Source organism: Halichoerus grypus, chromosome 4 (assembly GCF_964656455.1).
Source record: "Halichoerus grypus chromosome 4, mHalGry1.hap1.1, whole genome shotgun sequence".
Classification (NCBI taxonomy): Eukaryota; Metazoa; Chordata; class Mammalia; order Carnivora; family Phocidae; genus Halichoerus; species Halichoerus grypus.
The window spans coordinates 150,412,810-150,432,833 of NC_135715.1; the positions used below are offsets into that span (position 1 = coordinate 150,412,810).

General features: G+C 34.4%; 2 protein-coding genes across 6 annotated transcripts in view; both read right to left on the reverse strand.

The window, feature by feature from the left end:
• Positions 1 to 257: 257 nt before the first annotated feature.
• On the reverse strand, positions 258 to 7,089 carry MSTN (myostatin). The gene is made up of 3 exons (XM_036075506.2): positions 6,390 to 7,089; positions 4,201 to 4,574; positions 258 to 2,163 (listed from the first exon to the last, which is right to left on the reverse strand). Exons 1-3 carry the CDS (start codon positions 6,760 to 6,762, stop codon positions 1,783 to 1,785), a joined length of 1,128 nt encoding a protein of 375 aa, XP_035931399.1. The 5' UTR covers positions 6,763 to 7,089; the 3' UTR covers positions 258 to 1,782.
• A 4,515-nt stretch (positions 7,090 to 11,604) lies between these two features.
• HIBCH (3-hydroxyisobutyryl-CoA hydrolase) overlaps positions 11,605 to 20,024 on the reverse strand; it is a 256,064-nt gene continuing 247,644 nt past the window's right edge. For 2 of the 5 annotated variants that reach the window (XR_013447266.1, XR_013447264.1), the window contains one exon: positions 11,605 to 12,088. The gene's annotated coding sequence lies outside the window, so the exon portion shown is untranslated. Of the gene's footprint in view, positions 12,089 to 17,467; positions 17,550 to 19,008; positions 19,799 to 20,024 lie in introns of those variants that run through there. The other 3 variants (XR_013447263.1, XR_013447265.1, XR_013447267.1) reach the window with 2 other exon arrangements.

The window sequence follows — 20,024 nt, forward strand, 5'->3', positions numbered from 1 at the left end:
TGCATTTGGAAATTGAACCTATGAAAATATATAAATAGTTTTCAGGTCAAGATAAAGAGAAATGAAACAAATATAACTAGTCCTTGCTTTCGTATATTTAAAACAACTTGACCAGAACCAATTTAACAGGAATTTCACTCATGAGAACTCCAGTAGCAGAGCTAAAATTCCCAAACCAAACTTTTATGCTAAACCATTATACTTTTATAGTAAAGTGAAGTCAGAAATCCAGAATTAGTCATTATAACATAAAACTGTTGTGTCTTTCAAAAAAGGTGAAAACACTTTAATATAATTTATATTGTTTCTACACATTAGGCATAAGAAATAATTTCACTTAGTCATAAGTACAATGAATTTGATTAACAAAATCCTGATTTACAAAATAGAAGTAAATATATGCAGAAATATATTCATTATCAAATTATAAAATAAAATTAACAATTCTTGTTACGATATCATCAGTTTATTATTTTGCATTTCAGATAATAGAGTTAAATCATTTTGGTATGTTTAATAATATTTATAAGTATTAAAATAATGGAACGTTGAGATTTGAATACAATGACAGTAAACCATTGAAATTTCACATTCACATGATACAGCCATCATGAATCCATAAGTGAATGTTAATAATGTAAAAAAATATAAAATAATTGCAATATAACCATCTAACCATTAGCATATGGAGTTTTAAGACCACTATTTAATCTGCTAATTTGCTCTGAAATATAAGCAGTTGCTTTTCTGTGATACATGACATGTCTTTGTGCCTTAATACTTAATTTGAAATGTGCTTATCGTAAAAATATACCAAAGTAAATAAAAAAGGAGACACTTATTTACAAAACAATATTGTATACATATTATATAAATGCAATTGTTTCAAAGTCTTTTTATACAATATTGATAGAATCAGTCATTTCCATTATTTTATCATAAAAACTGCAGTGTTGCAAAGGCAGGCTGTAATTTTGAAATCCTGATTAAAAATGAATACTTTTTGGCTGCCTTTTAAGATAATGCAGTTTCTTCAAGTATGCTACAGAATTGAATGCTGACCTCTAGAAAAATGATTCTTCTTTCATTAAAGAAAATCCATTCCCCATTTGGAGGTGTATGAAAATGCACCTTAAGAAAGGAGAAACTTATTATTTTACTGAATGTTTTTTTATTTGATAAACCTGGTAATATCAGCCATTCAGCGTATTGTATTAGCACCATTGGCATGGATTGTTAATGTACTGTACAGATCATAATAGGGATGGGGACTTGCAAATGGTGTACCATCCCTATTTTTGTGGAATTTCATCTTACCAAGTATGCTATTATACAATAAAAATTCAAGTGTTTAAGGATGATTCAAATGATGGTATGTAACAATCCTGCATTTTACCAATACTACATATAGATTTTTCTGTAGATATTAAATGATACTGTAAAGAAATAGGCTTTAAAGCATACTCCTTTAATTCACCAGAACACAAGGAGAATTGCTTTCATTTACCTGGATATGTTGTAATATATATGAACATAAATGTAATTTGATCTCCTTGTTCAAAAACTCTGGAAATCAGTAAGACTTTTTATTGTATGATTTATTTTGATGGTTAAATGGCAACCATTGCATATCTTCTCTCTTTTAGTCCATATACTGAGCTTATGCTTAAGTGACTGTAGCATACTCTAGGCTTATAGCCTGTGGTATATAATTTCACAGTTTCAAAATTGTTGAGGGGAAGGCCTTCCATGTTTTAGGAAGTTATGAACCAAATATAAATCTCATGAGCACCCACAGCGATCTACTACCATGGCTGGAATTTTCCCATATATTATTTGTTCTTTGCCATTAAAATATAGCATATTAATTGGAGACATCTTTGTGGGAGTACAGCAGGGGCCTGCTGAACCTCTGGGGTTTGCTTGGTGTACAAGATGAGTATGAGGATACTTTTGTAAAAACACAAATTCACACTCTCCAGAGCAGTAATTGGCCTTATATCTTTTGGGTGCAATAATCCAATCCCATCCAAAAGCTTCAAAGTCCACAGTTAGAGGGTAACGACAGCACCGAGATTCTGTTGAGTGCTCATCACAATCAAGCCCAAAATCTCTTCTGGATCTTTTTGGTGTGTCTGTCACCTTGACTTCTAAAAATGGATTCTGTGTGAAAAGGAAAAGAACAATCAATAATATGAAGAGGTCCCGGAACACTTTCCTACCTCAAGAAGTCATTATTGAAGAAACTAATCATTTTGCTTATGCCACATTTATTTTTTAAAGACACAGCATTAAGGAATTTTAATTTGCACTAGGCTTGATTCTTCCCTTATGGCTCATAAGAATATAGCAGCAATTCTAATTCCCTGTGGTCAGACCTATGTCTTTTTAATTTCTGTTTTCCCCAGCTTCCTGGCACGTAATAGATGCTCTGACAATATTTATGGGAATAAAGGGATGGAGCGAGGAGAGGGGAAGAGGAGGGAAGACAGGATGGAGGAAGGAAGAGGTTAGTTCTCTCTCTTCCTGATGAAATATGTTGGCTAAACATGTCTGATGACTCCTGGAGGAATAGGTATACTCATCCATCCTCTGTTCCCCAGATCTATACTTGGGAAGAATTGGCTATTAAAACCAGAGCAAATAGTTACCTCCCAACACTATATGGATTGTAATAGGAAAAAGAAAGGTAGGGTAATGAAAGTAGTGGTATGCATATTGAGTTGGAAAGAAAAACTCTTAAGGGAGCAAGGAACAGAATCAGAAGATAGAATATTATTTCATTTTAGTCTTTCACTGAAAAATGTTTCTGTTCATGTATTTAAACAATAATTTGCTAGTTCCTCCCTTGCCCCAGTCTTTTAATACATTTGAGACTTTTCCTTTTATATGGAAAAATCTGAGGAATGTGTCATTAATAATTATGTTTAATTTGTTTAATAATAATCTGTTTAATAATACCTAAAAGTTGTCACATTACCAACTTTGATCATTAAAATGCTATCTGTAAAAAAAGAATACTTTCTTAAATAATTAATAATAGTTTTTATCCTATATCAAAATCAAAATAGACCTGGTAATTATTGTTATTTAATATTATAAAAAATAGCATCATTTTGTGAGTCAATCACATTTTATGTAGCATATTCAAAGAAAAATTAATCATTTGGAAAATTATGTAATCTTCTAAAGAATATGTTTTTATTCAAAGTAGACTGACTTACTGATTATAGACTCTTTATAACCAAGAGCCTTTAAGAACTAAAAGGATAACATTTATTGTTTGCAAGTATAATCTTTTGTTCTAAATTATGTCAATAGATGGAAGCAAAATGTATGGTCATATTAAGTAAGTTTGGGAAAGCACAGGTAAGCCAGAAGAGTAACTCTAAATTTATACTAGGATTTAAAATGGTTTTTATAAATTTTTATAATATGTAAAGTATTGTCATCTGCTTGGCCTGATATTAAATTAGTTGGCATTACCTAAGTAAACTCTTGCACAAAAATGGTAAGGCAGCTTAGAAATAAGCTAGGTGACAAAGGTTAACTAAGCTGGAAATTTAAATTTTATTAGGGGTAATTCACAAAGTAATCTACATATACATTAGTGCATAAACAGTCTGCAAAATAGTAAACATATTTATCACGAGGGACCTTAAGTATTGTATATTTAATAAGATGTAAGCCTAAACATATCATACTTAGTTAACTGCTATAAATAAAAGCATTTTATTTTCATTATAATTTTTCAAGTTTGTTTTTTCTGCTTATTTAATCCAAAAAATTTCAACACATTTGGCATTCTTCTGAGGAAAAAAATGTTTTAATTTGTTGGATATGTAGTAGAATCCACTATGAAGATTTCATGTTTTTATTCATGTAATCATGTAGCATATCAGTGAAAAGCACTTTATATTTCATCTCCAATTCAAAAGAACTCCCTCAGAAGTTAAGGACTATGGCATAACTGTTTTTTTAATCTTCATGCAAAATAAAAGTATCAAGAGCGTGTTTCATAGGATATGAAATTAGACACCTACTTTTATTGGGTACAGGGCTACCATGGGGATAAGATACCTTTGTCTGGCTTATAAGCATAGGAAATGGGTAGTGATTTTTTCCACTATTATTCATTCACATGATGAATTAAAACGTAACAATGTTTGTTGTTAGATGTTATTTTCAGTTATCACTTACCAGCCCATCTTCTCCTGGTCCCGGGAAGGTTACAGCAAGATCATGACCATTCTCATCTAAAGCTTTGATTTCAATGCCTAAGTTGGATTCAGGCTGTTTGAGCCAATTTTGCAACACTGTCTTCACATCAATGCTCTGCCAAATACCAGTGCCTGGGTTCATGTCAAGTTTCAGAGATCGGATTCCAGTATACCTTGTACCGTCTTTCATGGGTTTGATGAGTCTCAGGATTTGCACAAACACTGTTGTAGGAGTCTTGACGGGTCTCAGATATATCCACAGTTGGGCCTTTACTACTTTATTATATTGTATTTTAGAGCTAAATTTAAAGAAGCAACATTTGGGGTTTCCTTCCACCTGCGTGAGAAGATCAGCTATAAATGAATAAGAAAAGAAAAATAGTTATTGAAATTATTTCTCATAAAAAATGAACAAGTCCCTTTATATTAATTGGTAAGCATTTTTTTCCACTGGAATAGTAAATGCATATTTTAAAGTGAAAAGCCATGCAGAATTTCATTCATAATTCAGAAAAATATCAAAGAAAATAATTACTCCAGCTTTTCAGAATTTTTTAGATATATATTTTTTCAGCTCTTTATGAGGAATCTACTCCCTCTCCAGAGAACCGTGGACTAAGGAGAATTCTATGAAAGAATGAACAGTGGATGAAATTTTAAAATGATGATGATTAGAGAGAACAAGAGACACCGTGGAGGAACATCCACTTAGAATTCTTTGGGAATCTGAGTAGTTACACTTACGGAGCAGCTGTACCAATCAGTCTGGAAGAAGGAACCCTTCCCCCAGGCCTGAATTACCTGGGGACAAGACACACTGAGCAACTAACTGAGCCTGGGGAATTAGTAGAAAATATAGCACATCTGTTATGTTTTGGCTCTGGAATAACCCTAAAGGAACAAAACAAATCAGGTAATTAGCACAAAAATGTGAATGTTACATTCCAGCTATCTCAAAAGTTAGAAAATACTGTCTTTAGAGACAGGTTGTCATTGTAAGCAGAAGCACTAGCAGTTTCTTTCCTTTTGTTTTTCCAAGATTGTTTACAAATAAGGGAAATCTCCTCCAGGACTGTTTGATAGTAGAGTCTTAAAGGAAAATTATTTGTTGCATTATAACGTGATTACCTAATAAGGAAAACAATATTTGAAGCTGTTCCGAGTCCGGTTTAAAGTGTAAAAAGCACTGTTTAAAGCAAGACCACAGACATAGAGTATGAAATCTTTCTTGTCTTGCCTTCTCTGTTAAGGTGCCTTTCTGCCTTTCCTTGCGTATAGTTTTGAAGTGACTGCAACAGGAATGGTATGAAATCTATTATCTTTCAGAAGCAAGGTAGATACTATAGGTAATAGCTTCCTCCCTCTTATGAGACTAAAACAATATTTTAGAGGGTTATTAAGCAATGTGCCTGCCTGGAAATAGGCACACCGGGGACTCTCAACAATTGTGCCATGGTCAAGGTATAAGTGGGACTCTGTGAGCCATAACCTATTTAATTAAAATGTTTATTTCCCAGGCATTTCCTGATAATTAGCTCATGATTATCATTATGCTATGTTTACTTCATCATTGGTCTTCCTAATATATTAAATTTTTTAAAACATTTTTTTATATTCTCCAGTGTCATAGCTTTCAAGATTAAATATTATAATTTGTGAAGAACATAAAAACACTGTGAGAAATAGTTTTGAATAACGGAAGTCATTCTAGGCATTTTGCAAATGCTCAAAGGAAGACCTTTCTCTATTATTAGAGGGAAAAAAACCTTGTTATTACAAATGCATATTTCAGGCAACTAAATGCAATTATGAAAATTCATGTAAGGTTTTAACATTGCTTGTAGTATCTCCCAGTCATTGCCTTGGTGGTACTCAGCTGTGAAATCATAAGCATGTTATATTTGTCAGATTAAACTAAACATGAGTGCCATGCAAGCATTTAATTTTTATTTCCTTTTGGCTTTTTAGCTCTCCAACAAAACAAATAATGCAGCAGATTTCAGTCTCATTAGTATATTTCTCATGAAATCTTGAAAAAGAGAAACTCTTCCTTCCTACTTACATACAAGCCAACAGCTTGTTAAAAGAGCCTGAAAATAGATCTGTTTCTCATAAACACTAGAACCACAGTCAGCAGAATTGCTGATATACACTAAGAGGGCTACTCACACTCGGTGGGCATGGTAATGATCGTTTCGGTCGTAGCGTGGTAATCATCATCTTCCAAAGAGCCATCACTGCTGTCATCTCTCTGGACATCGTACTGATCAATCAGTTCCCGGAGTGGAGGAGCTTTGGGCAAAAGTTGTCTTATAGCATCTTTGCTGATGTTAGGAGCTGTTTCCAGACGAAGTTTACTGAGGATTTGAATTTTTATGGCTTCTATTCTCGAAGATTTAGTGTTTTGTCTCCAAGTACATGCATTACACAGCCCCTCTTTTTCCACATTTTCTTTTTGCTCACTGTTCTCATTTAGATCCACTGGACCAGCAACAATCAGCATAAACAGGTAAATATAAACATAGATTTGCAGTTTCTGCATGATTTTAAAATCAGTACAATCTTTTTCCTTGTTCTTATTTCTTCCTTTTACTTTTGTTTTGCTTTTGAGTAATGCCAAGCAAAATTTTAATGCCTGTACAGTCTGAGAGACAACTTGCCACACCAGTGAATCTTTTATACTGTATTCCAAGTGGCTTTTTATATTCCAACTTTGATGAGACAAGTGTCGTCAGGATCTATGATTGGCTCTTGCTCCACAATGAATCTCGCTGTCAGAGGTTAAAACCCTGTCTGTCACAAGTCACCAAACAGTATTTTGTTACAGTCAAGGGTGAGCTGATTCATTCGACTACTTCATAAAAAAAATAAATCTACAAATAATGAAAGATATATGTGACATTTGAAGAATTAAAGTCTATGTTAACAATAATAGAAAGTACACTTAAATCTTATTAATCTTTATATGTGAAACTCAAGTTGTAATTTAAATAAGTAAATCTTAGTTTTACACTTCATACTTAAAAAGTTGAAATATTGCTTCCTCAAAAGTTAAAATGATTATCTATTATTTAGGCAGGCATTTGAAGTAAAAAGAATTTTATTTATTTTATTAAATTATGTTTAGTGCTGTGTAATTAGGGAAATATGAATTTAAATAAGGAAGACCTGAATTAAAAGAAAAGGTAAGATTGTGCTACTAGTAAAAGATTTTCAGCTATAATTTGAGAAACTTGTTTTCCTGATTAAATTCTTAGGTCATGTTAAAAATCAACTTATTATAATGTTATATTACACGTGGAATTATTTTGAAATAATTTAATGTTTTTTACTAATATAAAAATTGTGCTCACTTTTTGGCCGATTATTATTGTTATTTCCTATTCTAAAGTTGCAGATTAATATTACTCAGAAGATCTGTTTCTTCATTGTTTATTACCAAGAGGATAATGTCAGCTGTAGAAAAATCTCTGAACTTAGAATAAGGAGATAATGGGTTTTATGACTGGCAATGCAGCACTTACTACAGTTTGCCTCAGATTTCCATTGATAAAAGTAAAAAGCATAGTATTTATTCTCCATAAATTATGTCAAAATACTGTGTGCACATACAAGTAAAAGATCACCATTATAAAGGGGTGTCCATTTTTTGTCCCCCAATACTATAATTGGTTTGCACCCCTTTGCCAGTTTCTCATTTTGACCAGAGGGCAGACACCTGGCAGGGATTTGGGGTAAGGTCTGGGAGCAGAGAATGGAGCTTTTTGTTCTCCAAATTTAAGTGGCCTGTGTAGGGATCAAACTCTCAACCTTAGCTTTGGGAGCCAGGAGATCTAATCAGTTGAACAGTTAAAGAGCTAAGCAAACATAACCAGTGAGAAACAAGCTGTTTCCAGGCCACAGGAGATTTCTTCTTCCTACTCCTTTTTGGGAAGCTAAGGACTCCTAGGAGAGTTAATCCATTATTCTGCCGCACCCCCCCCCAAGAGAATGCAGTGGCTCATATCAAATATTTATTTTTTAGGTCACTACCACTTTTGCACATTGTACACTAATTTACTGCCTCAGTGCACTAAAATGCAACTCAGTAGCCTGAAAAGTTAATGCATTTTCATCAAATTCTTAAGAGGTATCTACATCTCTTGAGAAAAAATGGCCTTACATAATGCATTAGATTTGCCCATCATTAAAGATTAAGGAAAACCAGACACAAACCAAATGCCCTGAAGGATTTCAGATACTCTTTATTGTGGAAAAATATTAGATCAGGCTTATAAAGTTTAATTTGGTAAATTTATTTTTCTATGTATAAATCCTGACAATGTTATAAATATTGTAACATATGCTCCTATACACTTCTGAGTAAGTCAAACTTTTTTTTTTTTTAACTTGATTAGATTTGCATAGCAGTTGGGAACTCGGGCTCTGGAATCAGGTGGACCTGAGTTCAAGTCTCAATGTTGCCATTTCTAACTACTGATAATGGATGAGGTCCTTAACTTCTCTGACCTTCAGATTCCTCATAGAGCTTTGGGGGGATGTAATTTAATAATGCATGTAAATTGCTGAATATAGTGCCTGTCATATAGTAAGTGATTGATAAGTGTTACTTGAGTGCTCAGTCTTTGTTTCCTGCAGAGAGGTGTGAGATCATGCTTAAATATATCCTCCCCATGAACTAAAACTGCTTTAGGTTGTAGCTGCCAGTTACCAATTCACAGAGACTAAAATTTCATAAGGTAGCCCTATTACTGGCATATTTCAGCTCTTTATTCTTACTACCTAGAATAAAGTAAAAAAGGTTATCATTTCCACATATAGCCAATGCTCATCATTCATGGGTTCCATATTTGCAAATTTGCCTACTTGCTAAAATTTATTTTTAACCCCCAAAATCAATATGCAGGATGATTTTCTGGTCACTCATGCACATGGGCAGAATGGTAAAAAATATGAATCTTCCGACACACAGGTTCCCAACTGAGGTCAGACAAGGCAAAGCTCTGCCTTGTTTCAGCTCTCATACTGTAAATAAGTACCCTTTTTACAATCTACTTAGTACCATGTTTTTTTGCATTTTTGGTCGGTGGGCTTTTCTTGGCCAATTCTGTTTAAATTGGTCCCCAGTGCATAGTGCTAAAGTGCTTTGCTCCTAAGTACAAGAAGGCTGTGATGGAAAGTAGAATGGTGGTTGCCAGGGACTTCGAGGAGCAGTTGAGGGGGGGGAGCTACTATTTGATAGGTACAGAGTTTCAATTTGGGAAGATAAAAATGTTCTGGATATAGATGTTGATGATGGCTGCACAAAATGTAAATGTACTTAATGCCACTGAACTATACACTTAAAAATGGTTCAATGGTCGATTTTATGTTATATATATTTTACTAGGGGTTTTTTTTAGAGTTTTTTTTTTTTTTTAAGAAAGTTGCAATGTCTTAGAAAAAAATTTCCTTATGGAAAAATATATGTGTTAGATGAGCTCTACTCAGGCTTGAGTTAGTCTGTTGGCTGCGAGTTCAATGTCAGTGAATCCACAATATATATTAGATAAGATATTTTTAAACAGATAAGGTTATCTATTGATTGATTGATAACAATGTTGTGACCAGAGGCTCACAGGAATGTAACGTTGTATTTCCTCTAGGAGCAATGGTTCAGTGCTGGCCGTGGCTTTATAGAACATAAGTGCTGTGAATGAGAACCAGCTGTATCTAATCAACCTCTCTAGAGATCAGTATTGGGTGAGTTAAGAGGTACTGAAGAAATTTTGAGAACATATATTGCTTCTCCAGTGGCAGTGATTGCAACCTCCCCGAGGCCCCAGAGCAGGAAGGTTCACCAGCTGTAGGAACCTTCACTGTGTTCTGACTGCCGATGGCCTGGCTTTGGCCACTTTCATGAAGGAGACAGGACAGTGTGTAATTAGGATGAGTGAGTAGAGAAGAATTCCTTTTGGCTGACTGGGAGAACTTGGTCCGCCAGCTTGTTGGCTTTTTCTTACGTTGGCCATCTTTAAAAACAGTTTCTCACGGAGTCCAAATTTAGGTGGTTAATGCAGTACTTTACAAGACTTGTGTTTTTCTTTCTGCTGTTCTTCTTTGTACTGGGTGGGCCTTACATTTCTGTGACCATGAGTAAGATCGCAAGCAAACTTCTCTCATCTCTGTTACAAATACCAGGGGGTGTTGCAAAACAACTTTGAGAATACAAAGCATATTTCCCCGAAAATGTTTATGGTTTTACTCTTTACAGTCTGGGAACTACTGAGTACACTAATATAAAGGCTTGCCAGAGTTTAATGATGTGGCCACAGAAGGGAGGAGGAGACTAGGAATTAGAATGGATCATGAAAAATTCAACTCTATTGTGGGGGAAAAAACCAGAAAGATATTTTATGTGATCGTTCTTGTCATTTCCTAATGACAGCCCTTTGGTGTCACTCCATGCTAATTTTGCTTAAGCCCAGAAAAAGACCATATAAGTGCTCAACTCACACAGCAGCATGCGAAGGTAATTGTCCCACTTTGATATCCGATTACTCATGCTTTCAATAGATTGGAACAAAAATTAACAGAAACAAAAGTATTCTTGAGCTAGGGACCAACAGTATAGGAATAGAAGATAGGAGACCTGAAATCTGGCATTACTGCTGAGTTTTGTGTGACCTTGAATAAGTCGATTAGCAAAGCCTTCATTTATGAATCTATGTATGTACATATGTATATATGTATGTATTAATTCATTTATTATTTTATGAAATATTCTAATGCCTACATGTGCCTGATACTGTGCTAGAGTCTGAGGAGACAACGATGCTCCAGACTGAGATTGTTACTGTCTTCATGAAACCTATAGTTTTGTTTCTTTATGTAAACTATGAGATTTGATTAGTTGTGCCCTTTCAGTGGAGATTTATCCCCAATGCAGTAATTCTCAAATTTTTTGTTCTCAAGATTCTTTTATACTCTTAAATATTATATAGGATCCTCAAAAGCTTTTGTTTGTATTGGTCATATTTATCAATATTTAACACATTACAAATTTAAAATGAGAAATTTTAGAATATAGGTATACACAAGCATATATTGTATTTGCTGAGAGTGATGATGTTGTCACACATTGTGGAGCCTCTGGGAAACCCCGCTGTACACAAAAGAAAAAACGAGAGTAGCAAAAAACATCTTAGCATTGTTATGAAAATAGTTTTTACTTCACAGACTCTCTGAAAGGGTCTCCACTCCAGGACTTCCCAGACCACACTTTCAGAACCATGCCCCAAGTAATAATGTTTATACTACTTTAACCGAATATTTTTTCCCTATAACTTGAAGTCCCTTCCTCCTAATACCTGTATCTGTGCTCTGAATGAGAAATCAAATATGGTAATTTTTAAACATTGTGTATTTATTTTTTGACACATAATTATAGCCAAGAGCAGAAATATAAATATTACTCTATTATAATCACCAACTACCAACTTGAGGATATCAAGAGGACATGTTCACATTTGTCAGTTCTAGGGTATAGGCTGAAATCTGTGGTCTTGAAGGATGTTTTGTAGATGGTCTTCAGGTCAGTCTTGAGATGATAATATTCATATTATGGCAATGCTTCATCATAATGTCCCAGGTAATAAGTTTCTGCATTCTACTGTCCTTTAGAGGTAGAATTAACTCAGAAAAACTTCAAAATGTGGGGTGCCTGAGTGGCTCTTGATTTCGGCTGCCTTGGGTCATAATCTCAGAGTTCTGGGATCGCGCCCTGCATGGTGCTCCACACTCAGCGAGGAGTCTGCTTGAAGAGTCTCTCTCTCCCTCTTCATCTGCCTCTCCCCCACTCTTTCTCTCTCTCAAGTGAATAAATAAATCTTTAAAAAAAAAAAAAAGAAAAGAAAAACTTCAAAATGCAATTTCTGCTTTCCTTTCCAAAGTAGGAACTCCAGTTTATTTTATACAGATTTGAAATACAGAGAATCAAAAATAGTTATAATTTAGCTTCCTTATTTTTCCATTAAAAAAAAGATGCTTGACTCAAAGTCTTAGTGCTAACTTTGTATAGGTTGTGCCCATGTCTATTATTACAATTCTCAGTTGCTTGCTTTTTCCCCCTTACTTGTCTTTCTGCCTCTACTCCTCCATCCCCCAAACAGACTATGAGCTCTTTAAAGGAAGGGAATTATTTTGTTCATTTTTGTGTCTTTAGCTCTTGGTCCAACATCCAGCATATAATTAGACTGGAAAAAGGGTATTGCCTTAATAATTAAAGTAATAAATGAATGAATGTCTCCTTAAATACAAAAAACTTCAACTTCATAATTTTCCAAAAGGTATAATTAGTTATGTGTAGTCTTTCTAAGTGACTCTGGTTGTGATTTTAGTTTGCTCTCACTATGGTTTGTAGCTTTTCTCCTGGGATCCCTCTTACACAAACTGGTAGGGGAGACTGGTGTTATAGGTCCCTGTGTCTTTGCCACCTCTAGTGGTTCTCTGGTAGAGCAATGAGCATTTTGAACATTCCAGTGGAGCTTTTGCATTTGATGATTATGACTACCCGTAGACACTTTAACGAGGACCTTGCTAGGGAGTGGCCATGCTGGCTCTGACACCACTATTTAAGACCTTAGGAACAGGGGCTCCTGGGTGGCTCAGCTGGTTAAGGGTCTGACTCCTGATCTCAGCTCAGGTGTTGATCTCAGGGTTGTGAATTCAAGCTCCGTGTTGGGCTGGGCATGGAGCCTACCGGAAAAAAAAAAAAAAGAAGAAGAAGAAGACCTTAAGACCAGGACCCTTACCCAACACAGGTCATATTTAGGTCAGATTGATTTTCAGGAGCATCAAAGGTAGAGAAGAGAAAAGAAATCTCAAAAGAGCAGTGTGTGTGTGTGTGTGTGTGTGTGTGTGTGTGTGTGTGTGTAAGCAAGGCAAAGGTAGAACAATCTTTTTTGCCTTGACCTAGTGGGGAGAGCTGTGAACTGATTACATGTGCCATAGTCTTCACCTTCTCCTTTGCATTCTTCTCTGTAAAGGACTAAGTTTCCCAGTGATACTTCTCTACCTCCTTTCTTCTCATCTGAGCAGGAAGGAATTTTCCCCCAAAACCAGGATAGAGTTTATCACCTCAGTTTACCTAGTGGGGCATAGCTCTTTGAGTAAGACAGCCACGGTGGGCCAGAAGTCAACCTATTTCCCAGAATGTTCTCTTAAATTAAGTTCCTTAGCTCCCAGGGGCATCTGCGAATTCCATAAATAATTTCATAAAACTCAGTTCTCTGTGGTATTCTAGGTCATCCAGATAACCACCTTATATCTGAGTACTATCTCAATGTCTTCATTTTCTATATTCTGCAAATACAGTATATACAGTTGAGTTTTGTTTTTTTACTATAATCAAGTTGGCTTCAAGTGCCATCTAATGTGATAAGGGTTAACTTTTATTCATGGGAGTTTTCAAAAAATTGTTTTTTCTTTGAAAGGTATCTTTACATTATTCAGGCTTGAGAACCTGGCTCAAATAACTACCTCATTTTATCAACAGCAAATAAGCATAGCTACTTAAGTTCTTTGCCTGAGACAGTGGCTTAGTTTGGAAAAAGTCTGTGAGTCACGTATTTATCCTTTTTTACTGGAGCTAGAGTTTCTTTTTGTTTATGTTGAATGCACATGCAGTGAGACAGCATGTAGGAATGTTTCAGACCCCCTGATGAAAGTTACACCAGTCTTCAGTGGGGCTCTCCAGTTTGCTACAACCCACACTCTCATGTTCAGCCTCCCACTTCCACACATGGCCCACCTCCCTGGATTAAAAAGGCACAAACTTCTGCCTGCAAAATTTAATGAAGTCAAATTTTTAAAATTTACAAATGAGAAATATAGTAAATATAAAAAGTTGATTTTCATTATTTTTGATAACTGCTTTCCTTCACAATGTTTTGGTTTACTTTAGAACAAGCACATGGTTTCCAGAGCCGATGACAATATAGGTTAAACTGGTAAAAACATATCTTTAGTTTTAAAATCCTTACCCTTATTATTGAGTTAAGCTTTCTAGTAAACAACCACTTCCTGAGAGAAAATCTTGAAATATTTAGGGTTTTGTTTTGGGGCACCTTTGGAGACCATAATAAATTTGATAAAGAGTATGTTTCTGGAAATAAAAAAATAAATTCTTTAAGTTTTTTAGATTTAGATTTTAAAATGTAAAGTCTTAAAGCACTTTAAAAGAATTTTAGCTCCCTTATTACTCAATCAGTGTCTTGGAAGTAGTGATAGCCTTAGAAAAATTCAGTTCCTTCCAAGAGTATTCAGAAAATGTTTTTTTATTTTTTTTGGAATTGCCTAAAGCATTGTTTTTCATAATTCATGGAGTATTGGCTTTCAGAAGCATTCTGTTTCCAAATTCTTTTGTAAATTCCTAGAAAGAACTCTTCAAACAAATGTATTCATTTGGTCATTTTTTTTAAAAGATTTTATTTATTTATTTGACAGAGACACAGCAAGAGCAGGAACACAAGCAGGAGGAGTGGGAGAGGGAGAAGCAGGCTTCCCGCTGAGCAGGGAGCCCGATGTGGGGCTCGATCCCAGGACCCTGGGATCATTACCAGAGCCGAAGGCAGACGCTTAATGACTGAGCCACCCAGGCGCCCTCATTTGGTCATTTATTTGTTCATTAAACACTTATTAGCACCTGGTTTATGATAGGTACTATGCCAGGAATTGGAAATAAGAAAAAAAAAATGATGCTTTTTGCCTAAGGATAAAACTCTGAATTTTAGAAACATAAAAATTTTAAATTATTATGTCTAATCTATTTATGAACAGATGGAGAAACTGAGGCCCAGAGAAAGGTTGCATGACTTAAAGTAGAATTAAATTTTAAAAAGCTTATTTGATTTACAAAGGCAATTTGCATTGAACTACTTTTGAAGCACCAAGTAAGTCTTTTATATTGAGTTAAGATTTTTTTTTAATGTTCTAAAATTAACAAATAAGGTCAGTGCTCAATTTCCTGGGTCAATGCCACAGTGGTGCCCTTTGTTCTTGGAACCAGTCCATAGTCTGGCTTGGCAACTGAAAGACCCAATGACCTGCATTTGGCAATTAGTATAGGAGTTTTAGTGTCTACTAACTAAACATACTTTGAATGCTCATTTGCTCAGATACTGGAAGCCAACCTTTTGTTATAGGATGTCACTATTTCTGTTAAACTCATTTTCAATATTTTGAATTATATACTTCCTTCTTGAAATTTCAAACTAATAAGTCAGTAGTTTTTAATAATTTTAACCATAGAGAGTTCTAGCTGATTTTTTTTTTTTTTTTTGGCTTAAAAATTAGATACCTCCTTTAATTATAGGAAAAACATTTTCATTTAATTAGATTTAACATGAACATTCTGGCCCCTGCTGGGAACTCTTAAGAACTACATCACTTGGACTACCAATTTTTCTAAGGTCTAAGGACTTAAACCTTGAATTCAGTTTTATATATCCTCTCTCTTTTTTGAACATACAGAAATGTATTAAATAAAATCTATAAGTAAAGCAAATGCTTTACTATTATTGAAACTCAAAATCTGTGTTAAATATTGGACATTTTTACATGACACATTGAATTTAAATCCACTGTAATTCAAATTTTCTACCTTAGTTTTAAATATGAAGAAATCTAATATTTTTCATCTACACTGAAACTCAGAGGAGAAATCTGATGAGAGAAGAGGTGAAATTTAAATACTTGAAAAAGTGTGGTAAAGACTCTACTTAGAATTTCATTCCTGGGGTGGCTGGGTAATGGACACTGGGGAGGGTATGTGCTATGGTGAGCACTGTGAGTTGTGTAAGAGATGAATCACAGACCTGTACCCCTGAAACAAATAATACATTATATGTTAATAAAAAAAATAAAATAAATTTTTAAAAAAGAATTTCATTTCATCAAATATTTATGGAACACCCAGTGTTTGGTTGTGGGTAGGCACTGAGTATATTTATACAAAACATTGCCTGATCCCACTGGGTAATAGTTATAAAACAGCACCTCAGCAAGTGTGAAATCATGGAATGGAGTATGGACTGTAGGACAAACCAGGTTTCTTGGGTGTAGCCGGAATGATTTATGCACATGGGAGACAGGCTTGGAGGTAGTGGACAAATGGGAGACTAGAAAGACGATTATAAAACACCCCCTCTCCAAAACCTATGAATAAATAACTACTCTTGCCCAAACAGTCTCTACAAGCTCTCTGACTTTGGGCAAATTAGGGGAACTTCATTTCCTTAATAATCTGCAAAATGGAAATATTGGTTACATTGTGAGGACAAAATGAGGTAATAATGTTAAGTGCCAAGAACAGTGCCTGATGACAAGTAAGTACTTAATAAATATTAAATATTAAACTTACCGTCAAATGTAATAACAAAAATAACAGCAGTACCTAACAATATGTATATATATATCATTAATGTTAACTTGTATTAGAAATCTTTGCAAAAATGAAAATTTATAAAATGAAATTTCGTAAAGTGAGAGATGGGTATACAGTTGACTCTTGAACAATGCAAGGGCTAGAGGCACCGACCCCTGTGTAGTTGAAAATCTGCACATAACTTTTGACTCCCCCAAAACTTAACTGCTAATAGCCTACTGTTGACCAGAAGCCTTGCTGACAACATACACAGTTAATTAATACATATTCTGTATGTTATTATATGCAAATAATGTATTATATACTGTATTCCTTCAATAAAGGAAACTAGAGAAAAGAAAATGTGGAGAAAATCTTAAGAAAGAGAAAATACATTTATAGTACTGCACTGTTTTTATAAAAAAAAATCTGTATAAATGGACTTGCACAGTTCAAACCTGGTTGTTCAAAGATCAGCTGTATATAATGTACACAAGAGGAAGATCTAAAGCAAAATGACTAAAAAACTAGAAAGAAAAAAGTAGGAAAAAACATGCCAGGTAAATGCTAACAAAAAGAAAGCTGGGGTCATGATACTAATCACAGACAGACTGAATTTAAGGCAGAAAGTTTAAAACAGGACAAATATGGAAATTTTATGATGGTAAAGGATTTAAAGAAAGGATATTCCTTTCATAAATCTTAAAGCACTGCATAATATAATAACAAAAATACATAAAGAAGAACTGCAGAATTACAAGGAAAAATTATCAGACTTGAAATAGTAGTAGCCCATTTTAATTCACATCGTGGATCAAGCTGTCAAAAGTTAGTAAGGGTATACCTGAACAACGAAGCCAATAAGGTTGGCAAAATAAATGTGGTGGATGGAATCGATGCAGTCGATGGAATCAATATCCTGTGAACTGAAAATCAATCTTATTTTAAAAACCCATGAGACATTTACCAACTGACTAAATATTTTGGCACCCACCCCAAAAAAATCTCTCAGTAAGTTGCAGAGATTAAAAATAATCCAGACCAGGTTCTCTGATAATAATGTAATTAAGCAAAAATGAATAACCAAAATAAAAACCATCATCTCCACTACTTGGAAATACAAAAATTATTTAAAAGAACCTTTGGTACAAATTGAAGTAAAACTGATACGGCAGAATCTGTACAAAATAATAATTAAAACACTATGTACAAAATAGTAATTAAAACATTATATACCAAGACCTATAGGATAGAACTACCAGTGTGTTCAGCAGTTATTCATAGCTTTAAACATGTATTACTAAACTAGAAAACATGAAAATAGCAAACTATTTAACTCAAAAAACTAGAAAATGAACTACAAAATAGATTATAAATTAAACCTTAAAAAAGCAGAAGAAAAATAAAAAGGTAAATCAGAAATTGAGTCAGAAATAGCAAAGCAGTAGAATTAATACTATGGCCTGTTTCCTTAAGGAGAAAAAATAATAATAATACACTAGCTAAGCTAATCAACATAAATAAGGCATGAATATTTTAAAATTTAAAAAAAGATTACAGTCACAGTGAGAGAATTAAAGAATTAAAAGAGTATATTGCAAAAGTATTATTCAAATAAATGTAAAGACCTGTGTGAAATTGAGATGATAAAGATTTTTCTAGAGAAAACATAACAAAGGAAGAAAATGGAATAATCACCAGAAAACTAGTCTCTGAAAAGTGCCAGTTTATAGAGGATCTTTCCAAATCTTCAAAGGACAGATAGTATTTTTCAAAATAATGTTTTGAGGTGAGCATTTTTTACTGAAATATGAGTATATTCTCATAGTAAAGGGCAAGTATTATTCTGTGAAACTCTTGGTTCAATGTATATATTTATACCAGGTCTCCTTTGAAAGCTACATTTCTTTTTTTTTTTTAATTGTTATGTTAATCCCCATACATTACATCATTAGTTTTAGATATAGTGTTCCATGATTCATTGTGCATAACACCCAGTGCTCCATGCAGAAAGTGCCCTCCTCAATACCCATCACCAGGCTAACCCATCCTCCCAACCCCCTCCCCTCTAGAACCCTCAGTTTGTTTTTCAGAGTCCATTGTCTCTCATAGTTCTTCTCCCCCTCCGATTTCCCCCCCTTCATTCTTCCCCTCCTGCTACATTCTTCTTCTTTTTTTCTTTCTTAACATATATTGCATTGTTTCAGAGGTACAGATCTGAGATTCAACAGTCTTGCACAATTCACAGCGCTTACCAGAACACATACCCTCCCCGGTGTCCATCACCCAGTCACCCCATCCCTCCCACCCCACCCCCCACTCCAGCAACCCTCAGTTGAAAGCTACATTTCTTACTGTGAATCACAATCAAAACACTCTGAAAGCCACTGTTCTAGAATTTTAATAAATTAAAGAGTGAAAATAAATCAATACAGAAAGCTTACAAAAATTTCTAAGCTACCAAAATACTGATGCTGACACCTGGCAAGGAAAGCAAGAAAAGAATATTGACACAATATACTGGGGCCAAGCCCAGTCATTCCAGCAGTGCAAACATGGTTCAATATCTGAAATCTATTAATATCTTTCAACATATTAATTGGCAAAAGGAGAGGAAAAACACGATTTTCTTAATAGATTCCTATAAAGCACATGACAGAATTTAAATAGAAGTCCTTTAACTAGGACCATTCTTTATTAAAAACCTTCAGTAAAATATGAGTAGATGGATATTTTGTTGAAGTGATAAACCAGCATTATGTTTAATGATAAAACACTATACATATCCTCATTAAAATCAGAAATATATTAAAGATACCCTCAATCATAAATATTACTTGTTATTTTTATGGAATTATTAGCCAAGACAAGAAGACAAGATCATAGTATAAGAGGCATAAATATAGGGAAGAAAAAAAAGAGCCATAAATATAGGACAATAGAAGACAAATTTTCATTTTTGCAGGTGGTGTAATTTAATGCCTGTAAAAAAATCTAAAGAAGCGGGGCACTTGGGTGGCTCAGTCGGTTAAGCCTCCAACTCTTGATTTCAGCTCAGGTGATGATCTCAGGGTCATGAGATTGAGCCCTGCATTGGACCCCACACTGGGCATGGAGCCTGCTTAAGATTCTCTCCCTCTGCCCCTCACTCCACTCGTTCTCTCTCTCTTTCTCTCTAAAAAGAAAAAAAAAGAATCTAAAGAATCAACTGAAAAGAAGTATATGAATCAAATTTAGGAAGGTGGCATGTTACAAAACACACTCTGAAATCACAGATTTTCTCTATGCCAAAAGTAATCAACTAGAAAATATAATGAACAAAAAAAAGATGTCATTCAAAATAACAGCCAAAACTAAACCAAACCGAATACAAACACCAAAGGAGAACTCAGCTAGAGGTA

What these genes read in the sequence shown, in the direction of transcription:
- MSTN (XM_036075506.2), bottom strand. Translation starts at nt 6,762, where the DNA reads ATGCAGAAACTGCAAATCTATGTTTATATTTACCTGTTTATGCTGATT. An exon ending in CATTACCATGCCCACCGAGT is followed by an intron (nt 4,575 to 6,389) that starts GTGAGTAGCCCT and finishes ATTCATTTATAG; the next exon opens with CTGATCTTCTCACGCAGGTG. An exon ending in GACCAGGAGAAGATGGGCTG is followed by an intron (nt 2,164 to 4,200) that starts GTAAGTGATAAC and finishes CTTTTCACACAG; the next exon opens with AATCCATTTTTAGAAGTCAA.